This window comes from Lutzomyia longipalpis, chromosome 3 (assembly GCF_024334085.1).
Source record: "Lutzomyia longipalpis isolate SR_M1_2022 chromosome 3, ASM2433408v1".
NCBI classification, from domain to species: domain Eukaryota; kingdom Metazoa; phylum Arthropoda; class Insecta; order Diptera; family Psychodidae; genus Lutzomyia; species Lutzomyia longipalpis.
Window position 1 is genome coordinate 8,122,826 of NC_074709.1, and position 18,763 is coordinate 8,141,588.

An 18,763-nucleotide genomic window follows, 5' to 3' on the forward strand; every position below is an offset into this window, starting at 1 on the left:
ACCTCCCATTATTCCGGGCGGTGGTGGCATTATCATCACACAATTCAAGAGCAGCCATTCAGTCGCATTGAGAGTTCCGTTGTGCTTGGTGGAGATTCGGAGCTTGTTTTTGGGCAAATATTATTGAGGGCAGGAGCTGAAGGGGCCAGCTGCGAGGCAATTATCGAGCTGCCTCGATTGTCTCCACAATCCAAGTGGCAGTTGATCGCAGTAGACAGTCGCAGCCAAAGCTCCAATTTGTGTGGAAATCAAAATTTTCTCTTTTTAATTATTCAAAAAGGACTAAAAGACGTCACAAAATGTACAAATCAATAATCCGCAACCCACATCCTGCTGCAAGGCTCATCTTCAGGGATTGTGAGTTGCATTCCAATCATTCCAATCAAAGTTTTTCCGTGTGTGAGGAAGGAAAATAATTTTCATGCTTTTCCTTGCAGTGAGGAAATTTTCAACGTCAAAAGAGCCAACAGGACCCGTTGTCAGGACATCAGTTCCTGGACCAAAGTCCAAGGAATTGCTCAGGCAACTCAATGTGCTCCAGGTGAGTGGATAAAGCACCTGAAAAATCCAATAAAATCATTAATCTTTTACATAAAATTAATTCTGAATCCATTGTTTTGAAAATATTTTGTTCTTTGGCTACTTGATGGTTAAATTAAATATTTAGGACGATTAAAATTGAATTTATTTCATTAAAAAATTAATTAAAATAACTCGGAAGGAAAATTACTCGATTTTTGCTTGATTTTGTCCCTTTAAAAATACCGGTAAAAATGAAAACTTAAAATCTAAGCTTTTGAAAACGTTTTTTTAGTGATTAACATTTTTATTAACCCTTTCGTGACACTGAGGTCTTATGTGATTAATGTTTTTGATAATACGTTGGAATTTATTTCTCAATACATCTTGAATATTTTCCAGCCATTAAAAAGACAATTCTACTTAAAAAAAATTAAATAAACCGCTAAAAAGAATTCTTTTGAGCTCAAAGAGGAAGATTTTTTAACGAATTTCTCTAAATTTCATGAATGCGGCTAAAAAGAATTAAGATTTTAATTGTCTGCCACATTTCTCTGCGTATCCTGAAACAAATTAATCAAAACGTTGCTGGATTAAACTAAAACAACGTTTTATTTCTCTTTTATTTGCTCTTTTGATGTGTTTTTAATAAAATCTCAAAGCCATCAATTCAAGATCTATAAATTTGATTCTTTTTTTTTTGTTAGTTTAATTACAAAAAATATATAAAACATTTAAATAAACTCATCACGTCGAAACTAAAGGAAGTCTGACATAGTTTGTCGATTAAAGTGATTAAAGTAAATAAAATTCCGTAAAAAGACCAATTAATTTCAAGCTAATAAAACATTTTATATTTACTCCGTTACACAGTAGTTTTATTTATAAACAAGTTTTAATAGTTTTAATCAAAATAAAAAAACAGTAGATTGTTTTTTACTCTCTTTTTGCCACTAAATGTCTATTGTGCTGACATCTATTGCCAAATCCAAATTACAAAGAATGGCAAAAACATTTCGTTTTGGTAAAATCTGAAACATTAAAAATTCAAAATTGAGGTTTATTTGATTTTTATACTTAAAGAGAAAAACTATAAATCTTCACCTTCTTCCAAACCAACAATGTCCCCTCTCTCGGTCAGACAATAATCATCCAATTGATTTAAATTGATACCATTTAACTCGGAGGCCTGAAAGTTGTGCGTAAAACGCGACTCTGCCCCAAAACACATCCCATGACTGTCCGGACGTTTTTTTTTGTCTATTGGTGCGCGCAGTTTGCAAGATTATTTAGATATTTTTTTTTGCGAGAAATTGTGTGGGAGTAATCTAATAATAAAGTTCATCATTTTGGGTGTGCGATAAGATAAAGACAAATGCGAAAAACTCCCCACGGGGGCACGTGAATCTCGAAATAAATCTTCACTTCTTTTTTTTTTGCAGAACGCGGGTTCCGTTCAGTTGTTTGCAAACTATGACAAATCATACAGGAACTATTTGGTGGATGCTGATGATAATATTCTTTTGGATGTCTTCACACAAATCTCTTCAGTACCACTGGGATACAACCATCCGGATCTTCTCAGTGTCTTCAACAATGAACACAATCTCAAGAGTGAGTGATAAGGAATTTATTTTTATTGCCATTGCCTTTTGATACACATTCATTTTAAATCCAACAATTGATTCAACTTTCGCATGTTTTTGAGAGCTCTTTTATTTACTTAATTGGTTGCCAATAAATTTTTCTCTACGAATTTTCTTTTAAGGTTTAATAAAAGAAGGGGTGGTATTCTAGGATAGAGACGCCTTTCAAGATCAAGATAAAAATCAAAATAAAGACCAAGACTGTCGGTATTCTACTTTACGACGAATTATCCAGGAAAGTAAAATCAAAATTTGCGTTATCCTACTTGTCAGTTTCTTGGTTTCAGCTTCGCGCCAAGAAAACTTTAGCGATATCTCTTTCTAACGCATTAATTTGTTCTATTGCGCTTTCTCGTTCGCTCTCGGATGACAATTGAACGAAATTTAAACACTTCATGGGAATTTCTTCCCTATTGCCATTACATCCAGGAGCCCTGATTGTATAATCTCGGCTATTATTCCCAGGCATTATTGCTCCGGGAATGGAATGAATATTGTCGGAGAGGTGCTTTCTGCCTCCAGATTATGATAATTTGGCGGTAACTGGGTGGGGGGGGGGTATGCTACTGCAAAATTTTGAATTTTTCTTAGGTATCGTGGTCACTTCTCCTTGCTATTGATGGAGTGACCTCCGGATTAAGGATCTCATCCCAGGATTGTCATATCCTAGACAATCCTGGGATTCTGGGGCAATTTTTTAATTTTTTTCCAGGATTAGTGGTCATTTCTCATTGGTAATGATAAAGTGATCTCCGGATTAGGCATCTCATCCCCGGATTGTCACATCCTGGACAATCCTGGGATGCTGGTGCAAAAATGTTTGTTTTTCGCCGGAATTGTGGTCACTTCTCATTGGTAATGATAAAGTGACCTCCGGACTAGGGATTTCATCCCAGAACTATCAAGCCCTGGACAATTAGGGAATGCTGGTGCAAAATTGTGGTTTTTTCGCCAGAGTAGTGGTCACTCCAACATTACTAATAGGAAGTGACCATAAATCCGTCGAAAAACCCACAATTTTGCACCAGCATCCCAGGAATGTCCAGGATGTGACAATCCTGGGATGAGATCCCCAATCTGGAGGTCACTTTATCATTACAAAGGAGAAGTGACCATAATTCCGGCAAAAAACAAACATTTTTGCACCAGCATCCCAGGATTGTCCAGGATGTGACAATCCGGGGATGAGATCCCCAATCCGGAGGTCACTCCACCATTACAAAGGAGAAGTGACCACAATTCCAGTGAAAAACAAAAAAATTTGCACCAACATCCCGTATTTGTCCAAGATTTGACAATCCTGGTACATCCCGGAGGTCACTCTATCATTAGCAAGATGGAGTGAACACAATTCCGGCAAAAACCCGTCATTTTGCATCTGCATCCCATATTTGTACAAGAGTTTTCATATCTCCCATACTGAATTTGCATTGCCTTTACCTCATTTAAAAACCAATTTTTCAAAGGACCTCAAAACCGTCTTGGAATTTCACATAAATCCAAGACATTTTACGCTATAATAAGACCGTAAATCTCTATCGTAGAATACAGAATCTTGGAATATTTTTATCCAAGTCTCTTTTGACAACTCATTTTGTAAATCTTTATTTTGATTTTGATTCGTATCTCAGAATACTAAAAGTCTTGGAAGTTGTATGAAGAAACAAGATTTTTAGGTTATGGTTCGACCGTAAATCTCTATCTTAGAATACCAAATCTTGAAATATTTTGAATTTCCAAGATTATCCTGAAAATTTCTTGGAATTTTAAAGTAGAATACCAAATCTTGGTTTTTTTCTTTATTTTGATCTTTATATTTATCTTAGAATACCGCCAAAGGTCAGATAATTTGCAATTTATTCAGGAAAGTTAAAAAAAAATGGGCACATTTTTTATATAAAAAGTAAATCAATAAGTCCGTTGCGGATCTTGCAGATGTTCTAATTCTTATTGCAGTCATATTTTACGCGTCCACGTAAAATACTGAAATATTGTAAACATGGGCTCTTTATCACGATATTCATTCTGTGGATGCTTTTAGAGGACGTTTCTCAATCAGAACGACGTTTTTGGCCTCTGTTGCGTGAATTTGATATAATTCTAACATGAAAAATTATTTTATTCCTAAAAATTTGGGAAAATAGTATCTTTCACGTTTGGATCACGTACGTATTACCCAAAAAAAACGCGAAAGGGTTAATTATCCTTACGCCGCAAAAGTTAACTTTTTTTCGAGTTTTAAATTAGGCATAATGAGTTAAAAATTTCCAAAATCAGCTCTGTGGTTTAGGTGTGTTCCGGAAAGGGTTAATCCAAAAATATCTTACTGCTATACTGATAAAAATGAAACAATATTTTTTATAACAGAGAAAAAAAGAGTTTTAAAGAAAATCTCATCTACAAGATAATTTTATTTATTTTTTGTTTTATAGAAATTATTCTATTTTTGAATATAAAAAGCCGCCATCTTGCATTTTCTTTTAAGTATTCTACACAAATTCTTAAATTTGTTAGATTTAGAACTAAAATTGAAATATTTTTACACAAATATGGCGTTAGTTAACGATTAAAACGGATTCTCATTCAAATTTTTCCGTTACAATCGCCATCTTTAGCGTCCTATTTTACAGTGATTAACTCGATTAGCTATAATTTTTGCAATTCTTTCATGTTATCTGCTTGCTAAAGAGCATGCAATGGGATGCAAATATGTAGAGTTTGACCCACAATCATCAAGACAATTTATGTAGCCTCTTATTGATGCTTCCAGGCTTGATAAATCGCCCAGCTCTGGGTGTTTTTCCAGCTGAAGATTGGCCGCAGAAATTGCAATCAGCTTTAATGTCCATTGCCCCACCGGGTGCAACGCACGTCACGACAATGATGTGCGGATCGTGCTCCAATGAGAACGCCTACAAGGCAATCTTTATTTGGTACAGGAAGACCCAGAGGGGTGAGGATGTGGACTTTACGAAGCAAGAAATGGAATCGTGCATGATAAATAAGGCTCCGGGTTCACCAAATCTCAGCATTTTATCCTTCCAAGGAGCTTTCCATGGACGCACCCTGGGCGTTCTGTCCACGACGCATTCCAAGTACATCCACAAGATTGATGTTCCATCATTTGATTGGCCAATGGCGGCCTTTCCGGCATATCGGTATCCCCTGAAGGACTATGTGAGGGAGAATAAGAAGGAGGATGAGAAGTGCCTGGCCATGGTGGAGGATTTAATTGGGCAATGGGCAAAGAAGGGGAACCCCGTGGCGGGAATTGTTGTGGAACCCATTCAGAGTGAAGGGGGTGACAATGAGGCATCACCGGAATTTTTCCAAGGATTGCAGAAGATTGCAAAAGCCAATGGGGCAGCATTGCTCATTGATGAGGTTCAAACGGGAGGTGGTCCAACGGGGAAGATGTGGTGCCATGAGCATTTCAATCTGCCCACACCACCGGATGTTGTGACGTTCAGTAAGAAAATGCAACTTGGGGGCTTTTTCCATGGGCCACATATGACCCCACCGCAGGCGTACAGGGTGTTTAATACGTGGATGGGTGATCCAGGGAAGGTTCTCATCCTGGAGCAGATAAACAAGGTCATCAAGCGCGATGGGCTACTGCAGCAGGTGCAGCGTGTGGGGAATCACCTGAAGAATGGCTTGATGGAGATTGAGGGGGAATTCCCGAATCTCTTGGATTCCTGCCGCGGCAGAGGCACCTTCCTGGCCATTAATTGTCGCAACACAAAGCTCCGGGATGATGTTTTGCACAAGCTGAAGCAGAGGGGAATAATAACAGGTGGCTGCGGGGATTTGTCCATTCGCTTCAGACCTGCCCTTGTGTTCGAAGAGAAGCACGCCAACATTTTCCTGGATAACTTCCGTGCTGTCATGAAGGAAGTGAAGTAAATTCTTGTCTTCCAAAATTGTTTTCGTTTAGCTGTTTTAGCGTCTTCCACCAGCATCTGAGATGCGCCGTCTCAGCTGCATTTTATTGCACACAAATGTCTATGCAGGAGACAATAAAAGACATTTTTGAGAGTAAAAATTTCATTTTATTCCGGAAGCTACCATTCCATTCAGAAATTTGGAGCAAGGTCATGGGAACTGCAAACAATCAATGATTATCGCACAGAATTATGTACATTGCGGGGGGCTAAATCATGAGTAAATTTGTGAATTCCTTATCAATGATTTTATTTATAAAAACAGAATGAAAAAAAAATACTTCTTTAGTTGTCCAGGAATTATTTATCATCGCTATCCTTGTGCTTTACAATGCCTTTCTCAATTAAGTCCGGAATCTCAACAGCAAGCCACGGCGCCAGCTGAAAAGGTGAGGAAAATAGGGGGAAAAGTCAATCATAACGCGTTCAGTTATAAGAATTGGTATACCACAACGCGAGTGGGTCAGTCTATGCGTTGTAATTTAATTTGTGAGCTGAATTAGTAGGCAAAGTTGATTTTTTTTCTGAAATTCAGCAATTTGATGCATAAAAATGGTCATATCTCAAGTTCTATAAGACCTACAGAAATTTCTTGACTAGTTTTGGAAAGGTCTTGAAACAAGCTATAATCTGATGTGAGATAAATTTTGATACTTTTCAAGGTCACTTTCAGAACACAAAATGGCAGATTTTTGTTTCACCAAAACAGTTTTTGACATTTTTCGTCCTGAAGAAATCGTTCTAGAGGTTTCTGATATTTTAGAAAGTTGTATAGAATTGCAAAACCTTTAATTTAATACCAAGTTGAGCAAAATCGGACAAGCCGTTCAAGAGATATGGCTTTTTGAACTTTAGAAATTTTCAAGAACTTTTCAAATGGCTATATCTTCTAAACCGCGACGTAGATTTTCTTCATTTTCGGGCTGGGCACATATTATGTAACTCTCCGAGTGCTGGGAGGCCCATAAGAACTGTACAGCCACATAGCACTCGGAGAGTTACATAATACGGGCCCTGTTATAGATTTCCTTTAAAAAAAAAGCCAGTTGTCACTAGCAATAATTGCGGTCAATTCACGGATCATTCTTGCTTTCTCTTCCTGGGTTTCCCAATCATCAAGGGCTCTCCTAAGCATTCCCAAGGACCGTATTGGGAAATGAGGGTTGGGCGGGGGCTCCAAATAACTCAATCAGGCATACACATTACGGTCAGTGCGCTCGGCGGTCCGTTGAAGCTGATCCAAAATCTTTTTCATCAAATTTTCATCACCCATTGCGTCGTCTGATTCAGAGCTTTGTTTATCCGGTTATTTAATTATTTAATCTTTCGTGATGACAGCTGGAGCGAAAAAAGCTAGATTTCCTTTAAATTTTGATATGTTGTAGTCTGACTCAATATCTTTTACCAGGGCCCGTATTATGTAACTCTCCGAGTGCTATGTGGCTGTACAGTTCTTATGGGCCTCCCAGCACTCGGAGAGTTACATAATACGGGCCTAGATGTTCGGAGATATTGCCCCTTGAAGTTAGGCAATCTTTGTTTTTGATTTAACCGCCTCTTGCGGACATTTTTAGAACTTGAAATGTACTAGACAGTTGTAGGGCTTCTTGAAACCTTTCATTTGATACCATGATGGGCAAAATCGGTGAAGCCGTTCTCGAATTATATCGTAAAAACACTTTTTGCTTTAGACTGCCATATTTGCTAAACGGCTTGACCGATTTTCAAGTATGAATTATCGATGGCGCATATAGCCCAAGTTGTTGAGCGCCTCCAAACCCCTCCATATTAGTAGTAGTAGAATTATCGATGAAAACGTCTCACTGAGCTCTACAACATACTAAAATTTCAGACCTCTAGCTGTAAGGGAAGTGGTTGATGGTAGTTCAAAATGGCGGACGGCGGCCATCTTGGATTATGAAAATGCGAAAAAATGAAATTTTACACCAACATTTCTATAGAAAAACTTCAAACCCGAAGTCTTTATCTCTTACCGTTTTTTGAGATATAAGGCAAAGTTTAGAGTTTAGTGCTCATATCAAGTTTGAGTCCGATCTGAGGTGGTCAGTTTTTCCGACGATTACACTGCATGGTGTTGGCCACGATTGTGGTATACCAACTAATTAATAAAAATCCCAGGAAAATGGTGAATAATTCACAAACCCCGAGCGACATGGCGTGGGCGATGCCGAATTTGGGAACATTCCTTGCCCAGAGTGGTTTGAAATGATCAGTTAGGCAAATCTTCCCTCCACGGTACATTTTTGCCGTCTTCCCATCCAGTTCCGGGAGAGCAATTTCCGGTGCTGTGGCTGGGTACGTGATGGGAATCTGCAAGGGAATCATCCTTAAGTGTTTGAGGATCATTTTTAGGGGAAATTCGGGGAAATCTCACATCAAACTCAACGTCAAATTCGTATTTTAGGAGATTGTGAATGTACCAGCACTTCCCGAACCACTTTGTTCCTTCCTTATTGGATTCTAGACGGAACCAATCCAGGTCTGCTTCCTTGTTATTCGACACATACTGCAAAAAAATGAATAAAAATGTGAAAATTTGAATTTTGGACGGGAAAATCGAACAAAATCTGCCAACTTTTATCAGACTCTGATATTCCTCCTTGAGCCTCTTAACCCATAATTCCTTGTCACGCGGTCCTGCTCGGGTCTGGAGTAGAGGGATACTTGCTAGAGTTTTTCTCGTACTCTCATCAACCATTTCTTTGCAAATTTATGAGAATTAAACACGTTTTTCCTAAATCAAGAGCAAAATCTCAAGACTTCCAGCACAGCCAGCACGGCAATACAGTGGGATCCCAGTACAACGACCACTCGGATGTACTCTTCACACTCATTATGTATTTTCAATGCGCGAGAGTAGCTCAACCAAGTGGTCGTTGTACTGGGGTCCCACTGTATTTTGATCCGAAAATCTTTTCTGAAAATTCCGAAAAATGCTCTGCATTATCGACTGAAGACAAAATAATAAAATTTGAACTAAACGAACTTTTCGACAGAATTTCGACAAAATTCGTGATTTCCGTGTTTTTTCCCAAATTTGTGGGCATAGAATGCATTTTTTGGGCTCCTGGGGCACTTACGGGTGTTCCGGGACCCTCGGGGAGCTCCTCCGTGCGGAATTTGGGGACCGCGGAAATTTTGACGGTTGGGGATTTTACACGACTCTCATTTCGCGGAAATGCATTTTCGCGAACTTTTCAAACAATGATGCCATTCGACGCGGCGTCGCTTCCTGGTTGCAAAAACTTACTTCCGGCCGGAAAAATCGGCGGAAAACGCGAGAAAACAGTAAAAGAGTGAAAGTGTGAGAGAGACGGATAGCAGGAAAATGCATCCATCTCATTTTGTCTTGAGGAAATAGTACCGAAAATGGCGCCAATTTCAAAAAGTAGTCAAAAAAGCATGAATTTTATATGGGGGCGCTATGAAGGGGGGCCCTGGGGGGAAAATGAATGTCGTTGGTAAAAACCGCCTGGTATCAGGAGTCTCTGTACCAAATTTCATCACGATCGGACCAACGGTGTAGAAATGCATAGATGAACAGACACAATATTTTAGAGAGACCTTTCTTTATTATATAGATTTATACATTTTTACAAATCATTTTCCACTTTGGAAACTTCCGGGAGTGCAGGCTTTGTATCTTGATAGAATTCAATGACATCCAGGTCAATTTTCTCACTCAAACCGTATCCAATGAAACAGTGTCCGTTGCTTCCCTTCATCTGCTTCAGATCGAGATTGAGGAAGATGTCACTTTGCCTCAGGTTAATCTTAAACTTCACTCCTTCACCGGATGTGTACCCCGCTAGGGTTTCCTGGACTTCCGGACAAAGTTCTTGAGGTCCTTCCTTGACTTCCGGAGCAGCAATTGAAGGTTTATCTTCACATTCTTCCTCCTTGGGAGTTTTCTTCTTTTTCTTGTCTTCTTTTGGGATTTCTGCATTTTCTTGTGAAGATCCTTCTCCGGAAATGTTTTGGGAAGCTTCCTGTGTCACTTTCTTATTTCTTTTCTTCTTTTTCTTTAGCTCTTGGCTTGCATCTTCACTTCCGGAAGCTTCTTCATTAATAATAATTATTTCTTCTTCATTACTTTCGCTTTTCGGGACTTCCTGGAGTTTTCTTTTCTTCCATGATTGCTCAGAAGTTTCATCATCTATTTGGGAACTTCCTGAATCTTCTTTTATCTTCATTTTATCTCTTTTTCTTTTGGATTTTTGTTTTTCTTCAGCAGGAAGGGATTCAGAGTTAATTTCTGGGAATTCTTCAATATTTTCTGCTTCCTGAACTACTTCGGATGCTTCCTTGTTTTCCGGATTCTTGTTTTTCCGTTTCTTTTTGGACTTTTTAGTTTCCGTAGCTTCTGTTTCTTCTTCTTTTCCATCTTCAGGCTGTGTTGAAATTTCTTCTTGACTCCCGGAAGGTTCTAAAGCTTCTTGAATAGTTTGAGGAGTTTCCAAATCTTCATGAAGATTTTTAGAAGTTTCTGCTACTTCCTGTTTGTTCTTCTTTTGCTTCTTCTTCTTTTGTTTTTTCTTCTCAGAAATTTTTTCTGAAGATTCTTCTTCAACTTCCTGAACAATTTCTTCTTCAGGAACCTTACTAGGATCCTCATCTTCTATAACCTTTTTTCGTTTCTTTTTAGCAGAACCTTTATTGACTTCATCTGTCTTCTCTGCTGCTTCTTTTTCTCGTTTTTTCTTCTTCAATTTACCAGTTTTCTCACCAATTTCTAACTCTTCAGTTCCTTCATCCCCTTCCTGACTAGAAGACATCATTTTCTGCCGGAAATAGTCAGCGCTGGAGAGACGGGATGTTGATGTTTGAACGCCAAATGAGCTACTCATTCCTGCTTCATCTACTTCGGGATCTCCTGCCGGCTGTTCCTCAACTTTCAGGCTTTTCCTCCCAAAAATATTTGCCAAATCCTTCTCACTGTACTGCGATAGATCCTTCCCACGTGTGAACTTCCGGTAGTGCACCCTGGCACGAGATTTCTTTGATTTCTCCTCCAAGGATTCACATTTCCGCTCCTCTCCTTCATCTTCCTCCTCCGTGCCAAGATTTCCCAGGAGTTTTGTGAATTTCTCCTCATGCTCTGTCCACTGTGTGTCCCTATCCTGGAAACCCATCCCCGTGGAGGAGTTTTTGTAGCGAATCCTTATAAAATCCTTCGAACCATCTTCCTTTGCCCCTAAACCCTTGTCCTTGTTCCACCCCATCTTTGTCAGCATTCGCATCCCGAAGCTATTTGCATTGCTCTCATCTGGAAGATGAAAAATTAATTATTCCGTGGCCAGGGAAGTCCATCCGGGAGAATTTCTTACCTTCATACAGGGGCTTCCCACGTGGTTGAAGAACATAAGAAGTTGGTTTTACCGGTTCTGCTAGCATTTTCCAAGGATTCTCTTATTGTCCTTTGTGGGCAGGATCATAAGGAACTTTTTTGACTTTATTTTAAGAAAATCTGTCCAGGATTTCACGAGATTTTCTTAATATTTTGGAAGATTTGTCGAGGAGCTTGAAAGTTTTCCGAAATGTCAAGAACTTTGAGAACTTTATTACGCTGCGCAAAAAATACGCGTAGAAAATTTATTTGTATACCGAAATAATTTTCTATTTTGGCTTTGATTTGTTTTCTTTTTCTCTTTAATTAATTAAATGTTTCATTATTCATTAATTTCAATGGGTAAAATGAAGGAAAAACGCAGAATTTGTAAGAAAAAACTTAAGAAGTTTATAATATCAGGCGCGTAATAAAATAGCCCTGCATTACCGACCCAGCCAAACGCATCGCCGTCAATTTTGTCAATTTTGACAACCACGTTGTGCGCGAGCTGTCAAAATCAACGCAATGGCCCGTGCAATTTCCCGTATAAATGCGAATTTTGCGCGATTTGGCCCCCTTCGTTCCCTTTTCTCCGCACAAAAGCGCGAGATAAGTATCTGTATTGTTTGCCACAACCGGAATGGAGCCCCCACATTGGGTGTCTTGGCGGGGAAACACGGAGCAAAAGGTAAATTCATCTCGTAATTTCATCCCGGTTACATCATTCTTGTTTTCATGAGATTTTTCTGGAAAAATTCACTGAATAATTTTCCTTTCAACAGGAAATTCTAGCATAGCAGGAAGTCGAGGTATTCACACGACTGGTCAGCTACTGCGAGTGAACTACTACGACATTCTGGGTGTGTCAAAGGGTGCCACGGCGAAGGAGATCAAAAAGGCATACTACGATCTGGCCAAAAAGTACCATCCAGACACAAATAAGGATGATCCGAATGCCAGCAAGAAGTTCCAGGAAGTCTCCGAGGCGTACGAGGTGCTGAGTGATGAGACAAAGCGCCGGGAGTACGATACATTCGGGCAGACGTCTGAGCAAATGGGACGTGCTGGTGGAGCAGCTCACGGGCCACAGGGTTTCTCGCAGCACTGGCAATTCCGCTCCACAATCGACCCCGAGGAGCTCTTCCGCAAAATCTTCGGCGAGGGCGGCTTCCGGCCGGGACATGATGACTTTGCTGAGTCCCAATTTGGCTTTGGGGCTGCGCAGGAGATCATTGTGAAGCTGACTTTCGCCCAGGCGGCACGAGGGGTCAGTAAAGACTTGGAAGTTAATGTGGTGGACACGTGCCCCAAGTGTAGGGGGTCCCGATGTGAGCCGGGAACAAAGCCCGGACGCTGTCAGTACTGCAACGGAACGGGGATGGAAACCATCTCAACGGGACCCTTTGTCATGCGCTCCACATGTCGCTACTGTCAGGGCACGCGGCAGTACATCAAGTATCCGTGTGGGGAGTGCGATGCAAAGGGGCAGACGGTGCAAAGGAGACGCATCACGGTGCCCGTACCAGCTGGCGTGGAGGATGGGCAAACGGTGCGGATGAACGTGGGCAATAAGGAGCTCTTCATCACATTCAGGTGAGTTCTCCACAAAGAAATTCTCTTCCCCAAAGAAATCTTTAAAACGCCACATCTCGAGAACGGCTCCATAGATTTTCGATTTTGAGCTATCGTTGGAAAGGTCTTAACCTCAATTATAACATATCAAAAGTTGAAGCAAATCGATAATGGCATTTTCGAAATATTCGAGTTCGAAATTTTCAAAACTTTCGATTTTGACTTTAGCGCCACTCGCGGTCATTTCTCGAAGTTGCAATGTTCTAGACATTTGTAGGTCTTAAAGAAACCTTTCATTTGCGCTTGAGTTGATCAAAATCGGACTTGTAGAACCCAAGATATGACATGTCAAAGTTGGAACTCAATATTTTCAAAATGGCCGACATAATTTTTTTAAATTTTTTTTTATAAATAGATGTTATAGTAGGCTATCGATAATGGCGTTTTCGAGATATTCATCGAAATCTCATCGAAAATTTTGTTTCTGATTTTTGGCCCCCTAGCGGTCACTTTTGAAACTTCGAATGTTCTAGAAAGTTGTAGGGTTTGTTGAGAGCTTTCATTTGACCTCAGGTTAATCAAAATCGGTCAAGCCATTTTCGAGTTATAGTCGATTTTCGATGAAAAATTGAGGCGGCTATATTGACTAAACGGCTGGACGGATTTTCGAAAATGAGGTATCGTTGGAAAGGTCTTGATGGCCCCTACAACATATCAGAATTTCAGATTTTTAGCTATTACAGGGGCTGAGATATAGGCAAAACAAAATTTTGAGGTTATTCAAAATGGCGGATACCAGAAAAAAATTATTTTTGGCGCAAACGTTTTTTGGAATGTGGGGACCCTAATCAAGCTAACCGAATCTCTCATTTCTTCCTCTTTCTCAGAGTGGAAAAAAGCAACTACTTCCGTCGCGACGGTGCTGATGTCCACACAGATGCCTCAATTTCCCTGTCACAGGCAATTCTGGGTGGTACAATTCGCATCCAGGGCGTGTATGAGGATCAAATAATCCAAATAATGCCCGGAACGTCGTCACACACGCGCATCTGCCTCTCCGGGAAGGGCATGAAGCGCGTCAATTCCTACGGGCATGGGCATCACTATGTCAACGTTAAAATTCAAATTCCCACAAAGCTCAGCAGCGAGCAGAAGGCCCTCATTCAGGCCTACGCCGAACTGGAGGAGGATACACCCGGGCAAATTCTCGGGGTGACCTTCCGCAAAGACGGTAAGTCGCAACAGTCCAATTTTGCATGGGAGAATGTCACGCAGAAGCCCAAAGATGAGCCAGAGTACGAGGCGCACGATATTAGGGATACAAAGGAGTGGCGAAGTAGGAAAATGGGTCCGGGTTTCTACGTCATTTCGGGCTTTGTGCTCGTCTTTCTCTGGGGCTTGGCCTACCTCTCGCATAACGATGAGCTAACGTACAGGCATGAGATTCCCGAAGAATTTCGCAATGCCCCGAGGAAGAATGCTTGAAGAGCTGGAACTTTTACCAATTCTAGTTGATTTTACTTTAATTACTATTATTAGTTAGGGTTCCATTTTCCCCATTTTCCTGAACAATGAGGAAATAAATGTTGTTGTGGAAGTTGCTTTTAAAGAAAAATTACTTGAAAATTGTTTTTTTTTATTCGGAAGGAAGTAATTTTACACTGTGCGACAAATTTTTTGTTGTTGGAATTTCTGTTGATTTATTTTGGAATTTGAGAGCATAAGAATTTTTTTTTTATAAAGGAACGTTCGGAGTATGGTGATTTTTCCATGGAATTTCCTAGGAATTCCCGTAGGATTTTAGTGAATCTTCATTTGTTAAATCTTTAACCCTTTCGCTTTCTTTGGGTCATACGTAGACTCAAACGTGAAACATTTTATTTTATCAAATTTTTAAGAATTTAATGATTTTCAAGCTATAAATTCATCAAATTCACGCAATAGAGGCTAAAAAAGACGTTCTGACTGAGAAATGTCCTCTAAAAACATATAAAAAAAATAAATATCGTGATTAAAAGAGCGAATGTTTTTATGTTTCACGTGGACGCGAAAGGGTTAATCCTTTTTTGATCAATACCAGATTTATTAAAATCGTAAAAACGAATCGATTTTGGGATAAAATTGAATCGGATACATTTTTTTTTGCATAAATAAATCGTGTAACTGATTTTGAGAAATCTGGCAGTCTTGAAACAAGGATGAAACATTTTTTTGGAGTTTTTTTTTAGAAAACCTTTTTATTAGATTTATTAAAAGTTCGTTAATAAATTTTTCTCTACGAAGAATTCAATTAAGAATTTATCATTGTTATTTGTGATTGTGAATTAAATCAGTGAAAATTAAAGGCGAAATTTGGTTTTAACGGTGTTTTATCTTAATTTCACGTTGTATCGCCAATATTGGGGAAAATTTCAGTAGACATTGAATCATAAAAGGCAAGAAATGAGTTTCAAATTGTAATATAATTGATAAACTTCAAATCTTTCGACCTTACGTCTTTTTATCTTCTTTTTCTTTTCGTTTTTTCTTCATTTAAGTTTAGGCGCGTTGAAATTGATTAAAAATCCTTTATTAAAATAGAAAAAGCTTACCTTTTTACGCCCGATATGAAACAAAACATTGAAACAAAAACATTGAATCCATTGAACATTGAAAACATTAAACAAGAAACATTGAAATTCTTATTTCTAAAAGATCTTTTTACGTGAAAACGTATTTTTTATCTCTTAATTGTCCATAAAAGATTTTTTGTCTGTTTTATCCAGACGTTTTATCACAAATCGAGGCTTAGTCTAAGTTAAAGAGGCTATAAAAATAATTCTATATAAGATAAATTCTCTATTCAGCCAACAGAAATATTTTTTTTAATGTCTTTTCAAGGATACCCCGAAATTTTCCTTTATTTTTATGATTAAATTTGAAAGAAAGAGATTTTTCGATTTATTTTTTTTACGAATTTTCTTTCTAACAAATTTAATTAAAAATTGAAGAATCTTTATAAATTTTTAAGCCTCTTTTTAAATAAAAATATAGAATCAATTCTTCACAGCTAAATACAGTCAGGTATTGGTTAACGTGGCATGGGATATACTCTTTCCACCCATTAATAATAATGAGTGGAAAGAGTATATCCCATGCGACGTTAATCAATACCTGACTGTAGCCGAAAATTCTAGAAAAATAATGAAAAAAAATTATAAATAAAAAAATTTGTCGCACTGTGTTTGATTCATCTTTTTGAAAGAATAAAAAAAAGACGTCTTCCAGCTCTTCTTGGCATTTTTTTTCTCTCACACAATTTTCCCCCATTGTTTGGCGATAGAGCGTGAAATTCCTTGGGTGAATCTTCTGCACAAAACTTCCGGTCTTTAAGACAAAAACAAAATTTTTTTGCGTGAAGAAAATTCGGTGCAAGATGTGTCGCAAGAATTCTCCTACCTTGCTGCGGTGTCAAGGTTTTTTATTTCTTGAGGTTTTCTGTGTGTGGGTGGGAGTTGGGCTGGTGCGGAAGAAGCGTCGTGACAATTTCACGGTAGGCTGATCGATGAGGATATACGACGTTGGATGGTTGAGAGAAAAAGAGGAGAAAAAAAGAAGAAGCCACAAGCAATCGTTACTCATTACAGGAACCAAAGAAGCGTACTCTGAGCCGCAGAATTTGACAAAGATTGTCCGGGAGGCGCTTGAAAAGGCAGCAAAGGAGTCGTCGGGGAAGGAGGCGGAAAAGGAAACAGATTCCAGTAGCAAGGAACCTTTCAGGGAAGCAGCAAAGGAAGAGGAGGCACAGCAGCCAAAGAAGGAGACGGAATCTTCTGGTGATGATGACGTTGCTAAGAGGAGAATTTAATGAGAAATAAGATAAATTTTTCCGCATCGTGCTATAGTTGATATGAAGAGAATATTATTAAAATGGAAGGATGTTTAAAAGGAAATTTTATTGATTCTCTTTTTGTTTTTGGGGGGAAAATTTTTCGGCTAGTCCATGACCATCAGGCGGTCATGGGAAGTGTCCAACTGAAGTGTGGGCTGAAAGCTCTTCATTCCCACCTCAAACTAATAAATTCCGCGAGCTTTTTGTGTCCACCCCACGGCAGGGCCTTGACATGGCAAAAGGATTGCGTTTAAACCATCAATTTGGGGTGACTTCTTCCACCTTTCTCGTCCTTTTTGTGAAGAAATGACCAAAGAATGCAAATTTAATTTGCATTTGCATTCGGTCAGGCTGACCACAACATGCTTTTCAATGAATCTTTCCCTCCACAAACTCAACACGGATAGCTGGTGGGGTGGCCTTCGCATTGACTCGCGCCCGAGAGAACATTAATCACGCCCGTTTGAATTAATGAGTGGCTCCCATAATCACTTAAGAGCTTTGTTTATGAGGAAACTCCACAAAAGCACGAGAGTATGAGATATTGGTGAGACGCTGATCTTGAAGGAGGTGCGCCCCAATGAGTGTGAGAACGTGCATTGTGAGTGAGTAAGGAAAATGCGAGCACCTGCTCTTATTTTCTCTCACTCGGATGATTCTTTTATTTCAGCATAGAGATTTGTAGGGCTTTTAGGGGCAAAATTAGTCAAGATTTTATTTTTCTTTTATAAAATTCTTTATTTAAAATAACTTTGCATTTCTTGAAATGTAATTAAAGAAGAAGAAGAAGGAGAGATGATGGGCGAAATTCACTAGTAAGTCGAGTTTAAAATTTTAAGTCATTTTTTAAAGTCATTCTCCTGAGAATCTCCTGACATCAAAATTACCGTTTAAGTCCGATTTAAAACATTGACTTAAAATATTAAAACCAACTTAAATTAAGTTTGACCAAAAAACTGACTTAAAATTTTAAGACCGACTTAAAAATCGGCTTAAATTCTTAAGATTGACTAGAAAATCGACTTTAATTTTTAAGAGCTTAAGATTGACTTAAAAATCAACTTAACTTTTTTAAACGGACCTAAAATTGGCTTAGACTTTTAAGATTGACAAAAAATTGACTTAAATTTAAAAGACTGACTTAAAAATCGGTCTATATTTTTAAGAATGTCTCAAAATCGATTTAATATTTTAAGACTGACTTAAATATCAACTTAAATGTTTAAGACGGACTTAAAAATCGACTTAAATATTTAAGATTGTCTTAAAAATCGACTAAAATTTTTAAGACTGACTTGAAAATCGGCTTAAATTTTTAAGACAGGCTTAAAACCTTACTTGAAATTTTAAGCTCGACTTACTAGTGAATTTCGCCCGATATCTGTGATTGGTTGAATAAATGAAAGCAGAGTTTCAATTGGTTAATATTTACTCCTGGAGCTGTATTCTCTAAGAGTGAAAAACTCTCGTGATAAACTCCCGAGGGCTTTTTGCAGGGAAAAAGTGAGGAAAACTTCACGTGAGCTTGATTCTCTAGGAAAAATGATGATAAACTCCCGTAAGATTTTTCCGGTTTTTACGTTTCTTTTAAAGTGCTAAAGCCTTCAGGAATTAATCACGGGAGTTTTTCACTCTTAGAGAATTCATGCCCTAGATGTATTTTTTACCTGTTGGGGTTTAACCCTTTAAGGTTTTTTGGGTCATACGCTGACCCAAACGTGAAACATTTTATTTTTTCAATTATTTATGAATGTAATTGTTTTTCCATGTTACAAATGCATCAAATTCACGCATAGGGGGTCAAAGAAGACGTTCTGAGAGAGAAAAGTCCTCTAAAAAAAATCATAGAATAAAAATCGCG

At 38.6% G+C, this 18,763-nt stretch overlaps 4 protein-coding genes across 5 annotated transcripts; 2 read left to right on the forward strand and 2 right to left on the reverse strand.

Annotated features, from left to right (window-relative positions):
* The first annotated feature begins 39 nt into the window (after nt 1-39).
* On the forward strand, nt 40-6,210 carry LOC129791893 (4-aminobutyrate aminotransferase, mitochondrial). Its single transcript, XM_055830508.1, has 4 exons — nt 40-357; nt 438-541; nt 1,962-2,133; nt 4,936-6,210. Exons 1-4 carry the CDS (start codon nt 300-302, stop codon nt 6,069-6,071), a joined length of 1,470 nt encoding a protein of 489 aa, XP_055686483.1. The 5' UTR covers nt 40-299; the 3' UTR covers nt 6,072-6,210.
* A 132-nt stretch (nt 6,211-6,342) lies between these two features.
* LOC129792001 (ubiquitin-fold modifier-conjugating enzyme 1) lies at nt 6,343-8,930 on the reverse strand. Its single transcript, XM_055830712.1, has 4 exons — nt 8,706-8,930; nt 8,505-8,636; nt 8,273-8,440; nt 6,343-6,490 (listed from the first exon to the last, which is right to left on the reverse strand). Exons 1-4 carry the CDS (start codon nt 8,826-8,828, stop codon nt 6,410-6,412), a joined length of 504 nt encoding a protein of 167 aa, XP_055686687.1. The 5' UTR covers nt 8,829-8,930; the 3' UTR covers nt 6,343-6,409.
* Nucleotides 8,931-9,682: 752 nt separating this feature from the next.
* On the reverse strand, nt 9,683-11,696 carry LOC129791862 (PIN2/TERF1-interacting telomerase inhibitor 1-like). The gene is made up of 2 exons (XM_055830457.1): nt 11,458-11,696; nt 9,683-11,396 (listed from the first exon to the last, which is right to left on the reverse strand). Exons 1-2 carry the CDS (start codon nt 11,522-11,524, stop codon nt 9,724-9,726), a joined length of 1,740 nt encoding a protein of 579 aa, XP_055686432.1. The 5' UTR covers nt 11,525-11,696; the 3' UTR covers nt 9,683-9,723.
* Nucleotides 11,697-11,829: 133 nt separating this feature from the next.
* On the forward strand, nt 11,830-16,963 carry LOC129791876 (protein tumorous imaginal discs, mitochondrial-like). Of its 2 annotated transcripts, XM_055830482.1 has the most exons (4): nt 11,941-12,147; nt 12,242-13,052; nt 13,919-14,262; nt 16,658-16,963. In XM_055830482.1, exons 1-4 carry the CDS (start codon nt 11,985-11,987, stop codon nt 16,876-16,878), a joined length of 1,539 nt encoding a protein of 512 aa, XP_055686457.1. In that variant the 5' UTR covers nt 11,941-11,984; the 3' UTR covers nt 16,879-16,963. The 2 variants fall into 2 exon arrangements, with proteins under 2 accessions (XP_055686456.1, XP_055686457.1); XM_055830481.1 differs by lacking the exon at nt 16,658-16,963 and having other exon boundaries at nt 11,830-12,147; nt 13,919-14,646.
* Nucleotides 16,964-18,763: the final 1,800 nt, after the last annotated feature.

Bases quoted from the DNA above. Each gene is read 5' to 3' on its own strand.
- LOC129791862 (XM_055830457.1), bottom strand. From the start codon at position 11,524: ATGCTAGCAGAACCGGTAAAACCAACTTCTTATGTTCTTCAACCACGT. The intron at 11,397-11,457 runs GTAAGAAATTCT...TTCATCTTCCAG, and splicing joins TGGGAAGCCCCTGTATGAAG to ATGAGAGCAATGCAAATAGC.
- LOC129791893 (XM_055830508.1), top strand. From the start codon at position 300: ATGTACAAATCAATAATCCGCAACCCACATCCTGCTGCAAGGCTCATC. The intron at 358-437 runs GTGAGTTGCATT...TTTTCCTTGCAG, and splicing joins AAGGCTCATCTTCAGGGATT to TGAGGAAATTTTCAACGTCA. The intron at 2,134-4,935 runs GTGAGTGATAAG...TGATGCTTCCAG, and splicing joins CAATGAACACAATCTCAAGA to GCTTGATAAATCGCCCAGCT.
- LOC129791876 (XM_055830481.1), top strand. From the start codon at position 11,985: ATGGCCCGTGCAATTTCCCGTATAAATGCGAATTTTGCGCGATTTGGC. The intron at 12,148-12,241 runs GTAAATTCATCT...TCCTTTCAACAG, and splicing joins GGGGAAACACGGAGCAAAAG to GAAATTCTAGCATAGCAGGA. The intron at 13,053-13,918 runs GTGAGTTCTCCA...CCTCTTTCTCAG, and splicing joins GAGCTCTTCATCACATTCAG to AGTGGAAAAAAGCAACTACT.
- LOC129792001 (XM_055830712.1), bottom strand. From the start codon at position 8,828: ATGGTTGATGAGAGTACGAGAAAAACTCTAGCAAGTATCCCTCTACTC. The intron at 8,637-8,705 runs GTTGGCAGATTT...ATTTTTTTGCAG, and splicing joins AATATCAGAGTCTGATAAAA to TATGTGTCGAATAACAAGGA. The intron at 8,441-8,504 runs GTGAGATTTCCC...ATTCCCTTGCAG, and splicing joins AATTTGACGTTGAGTTTGAT to ATTCCCATCACGTACCCAGC.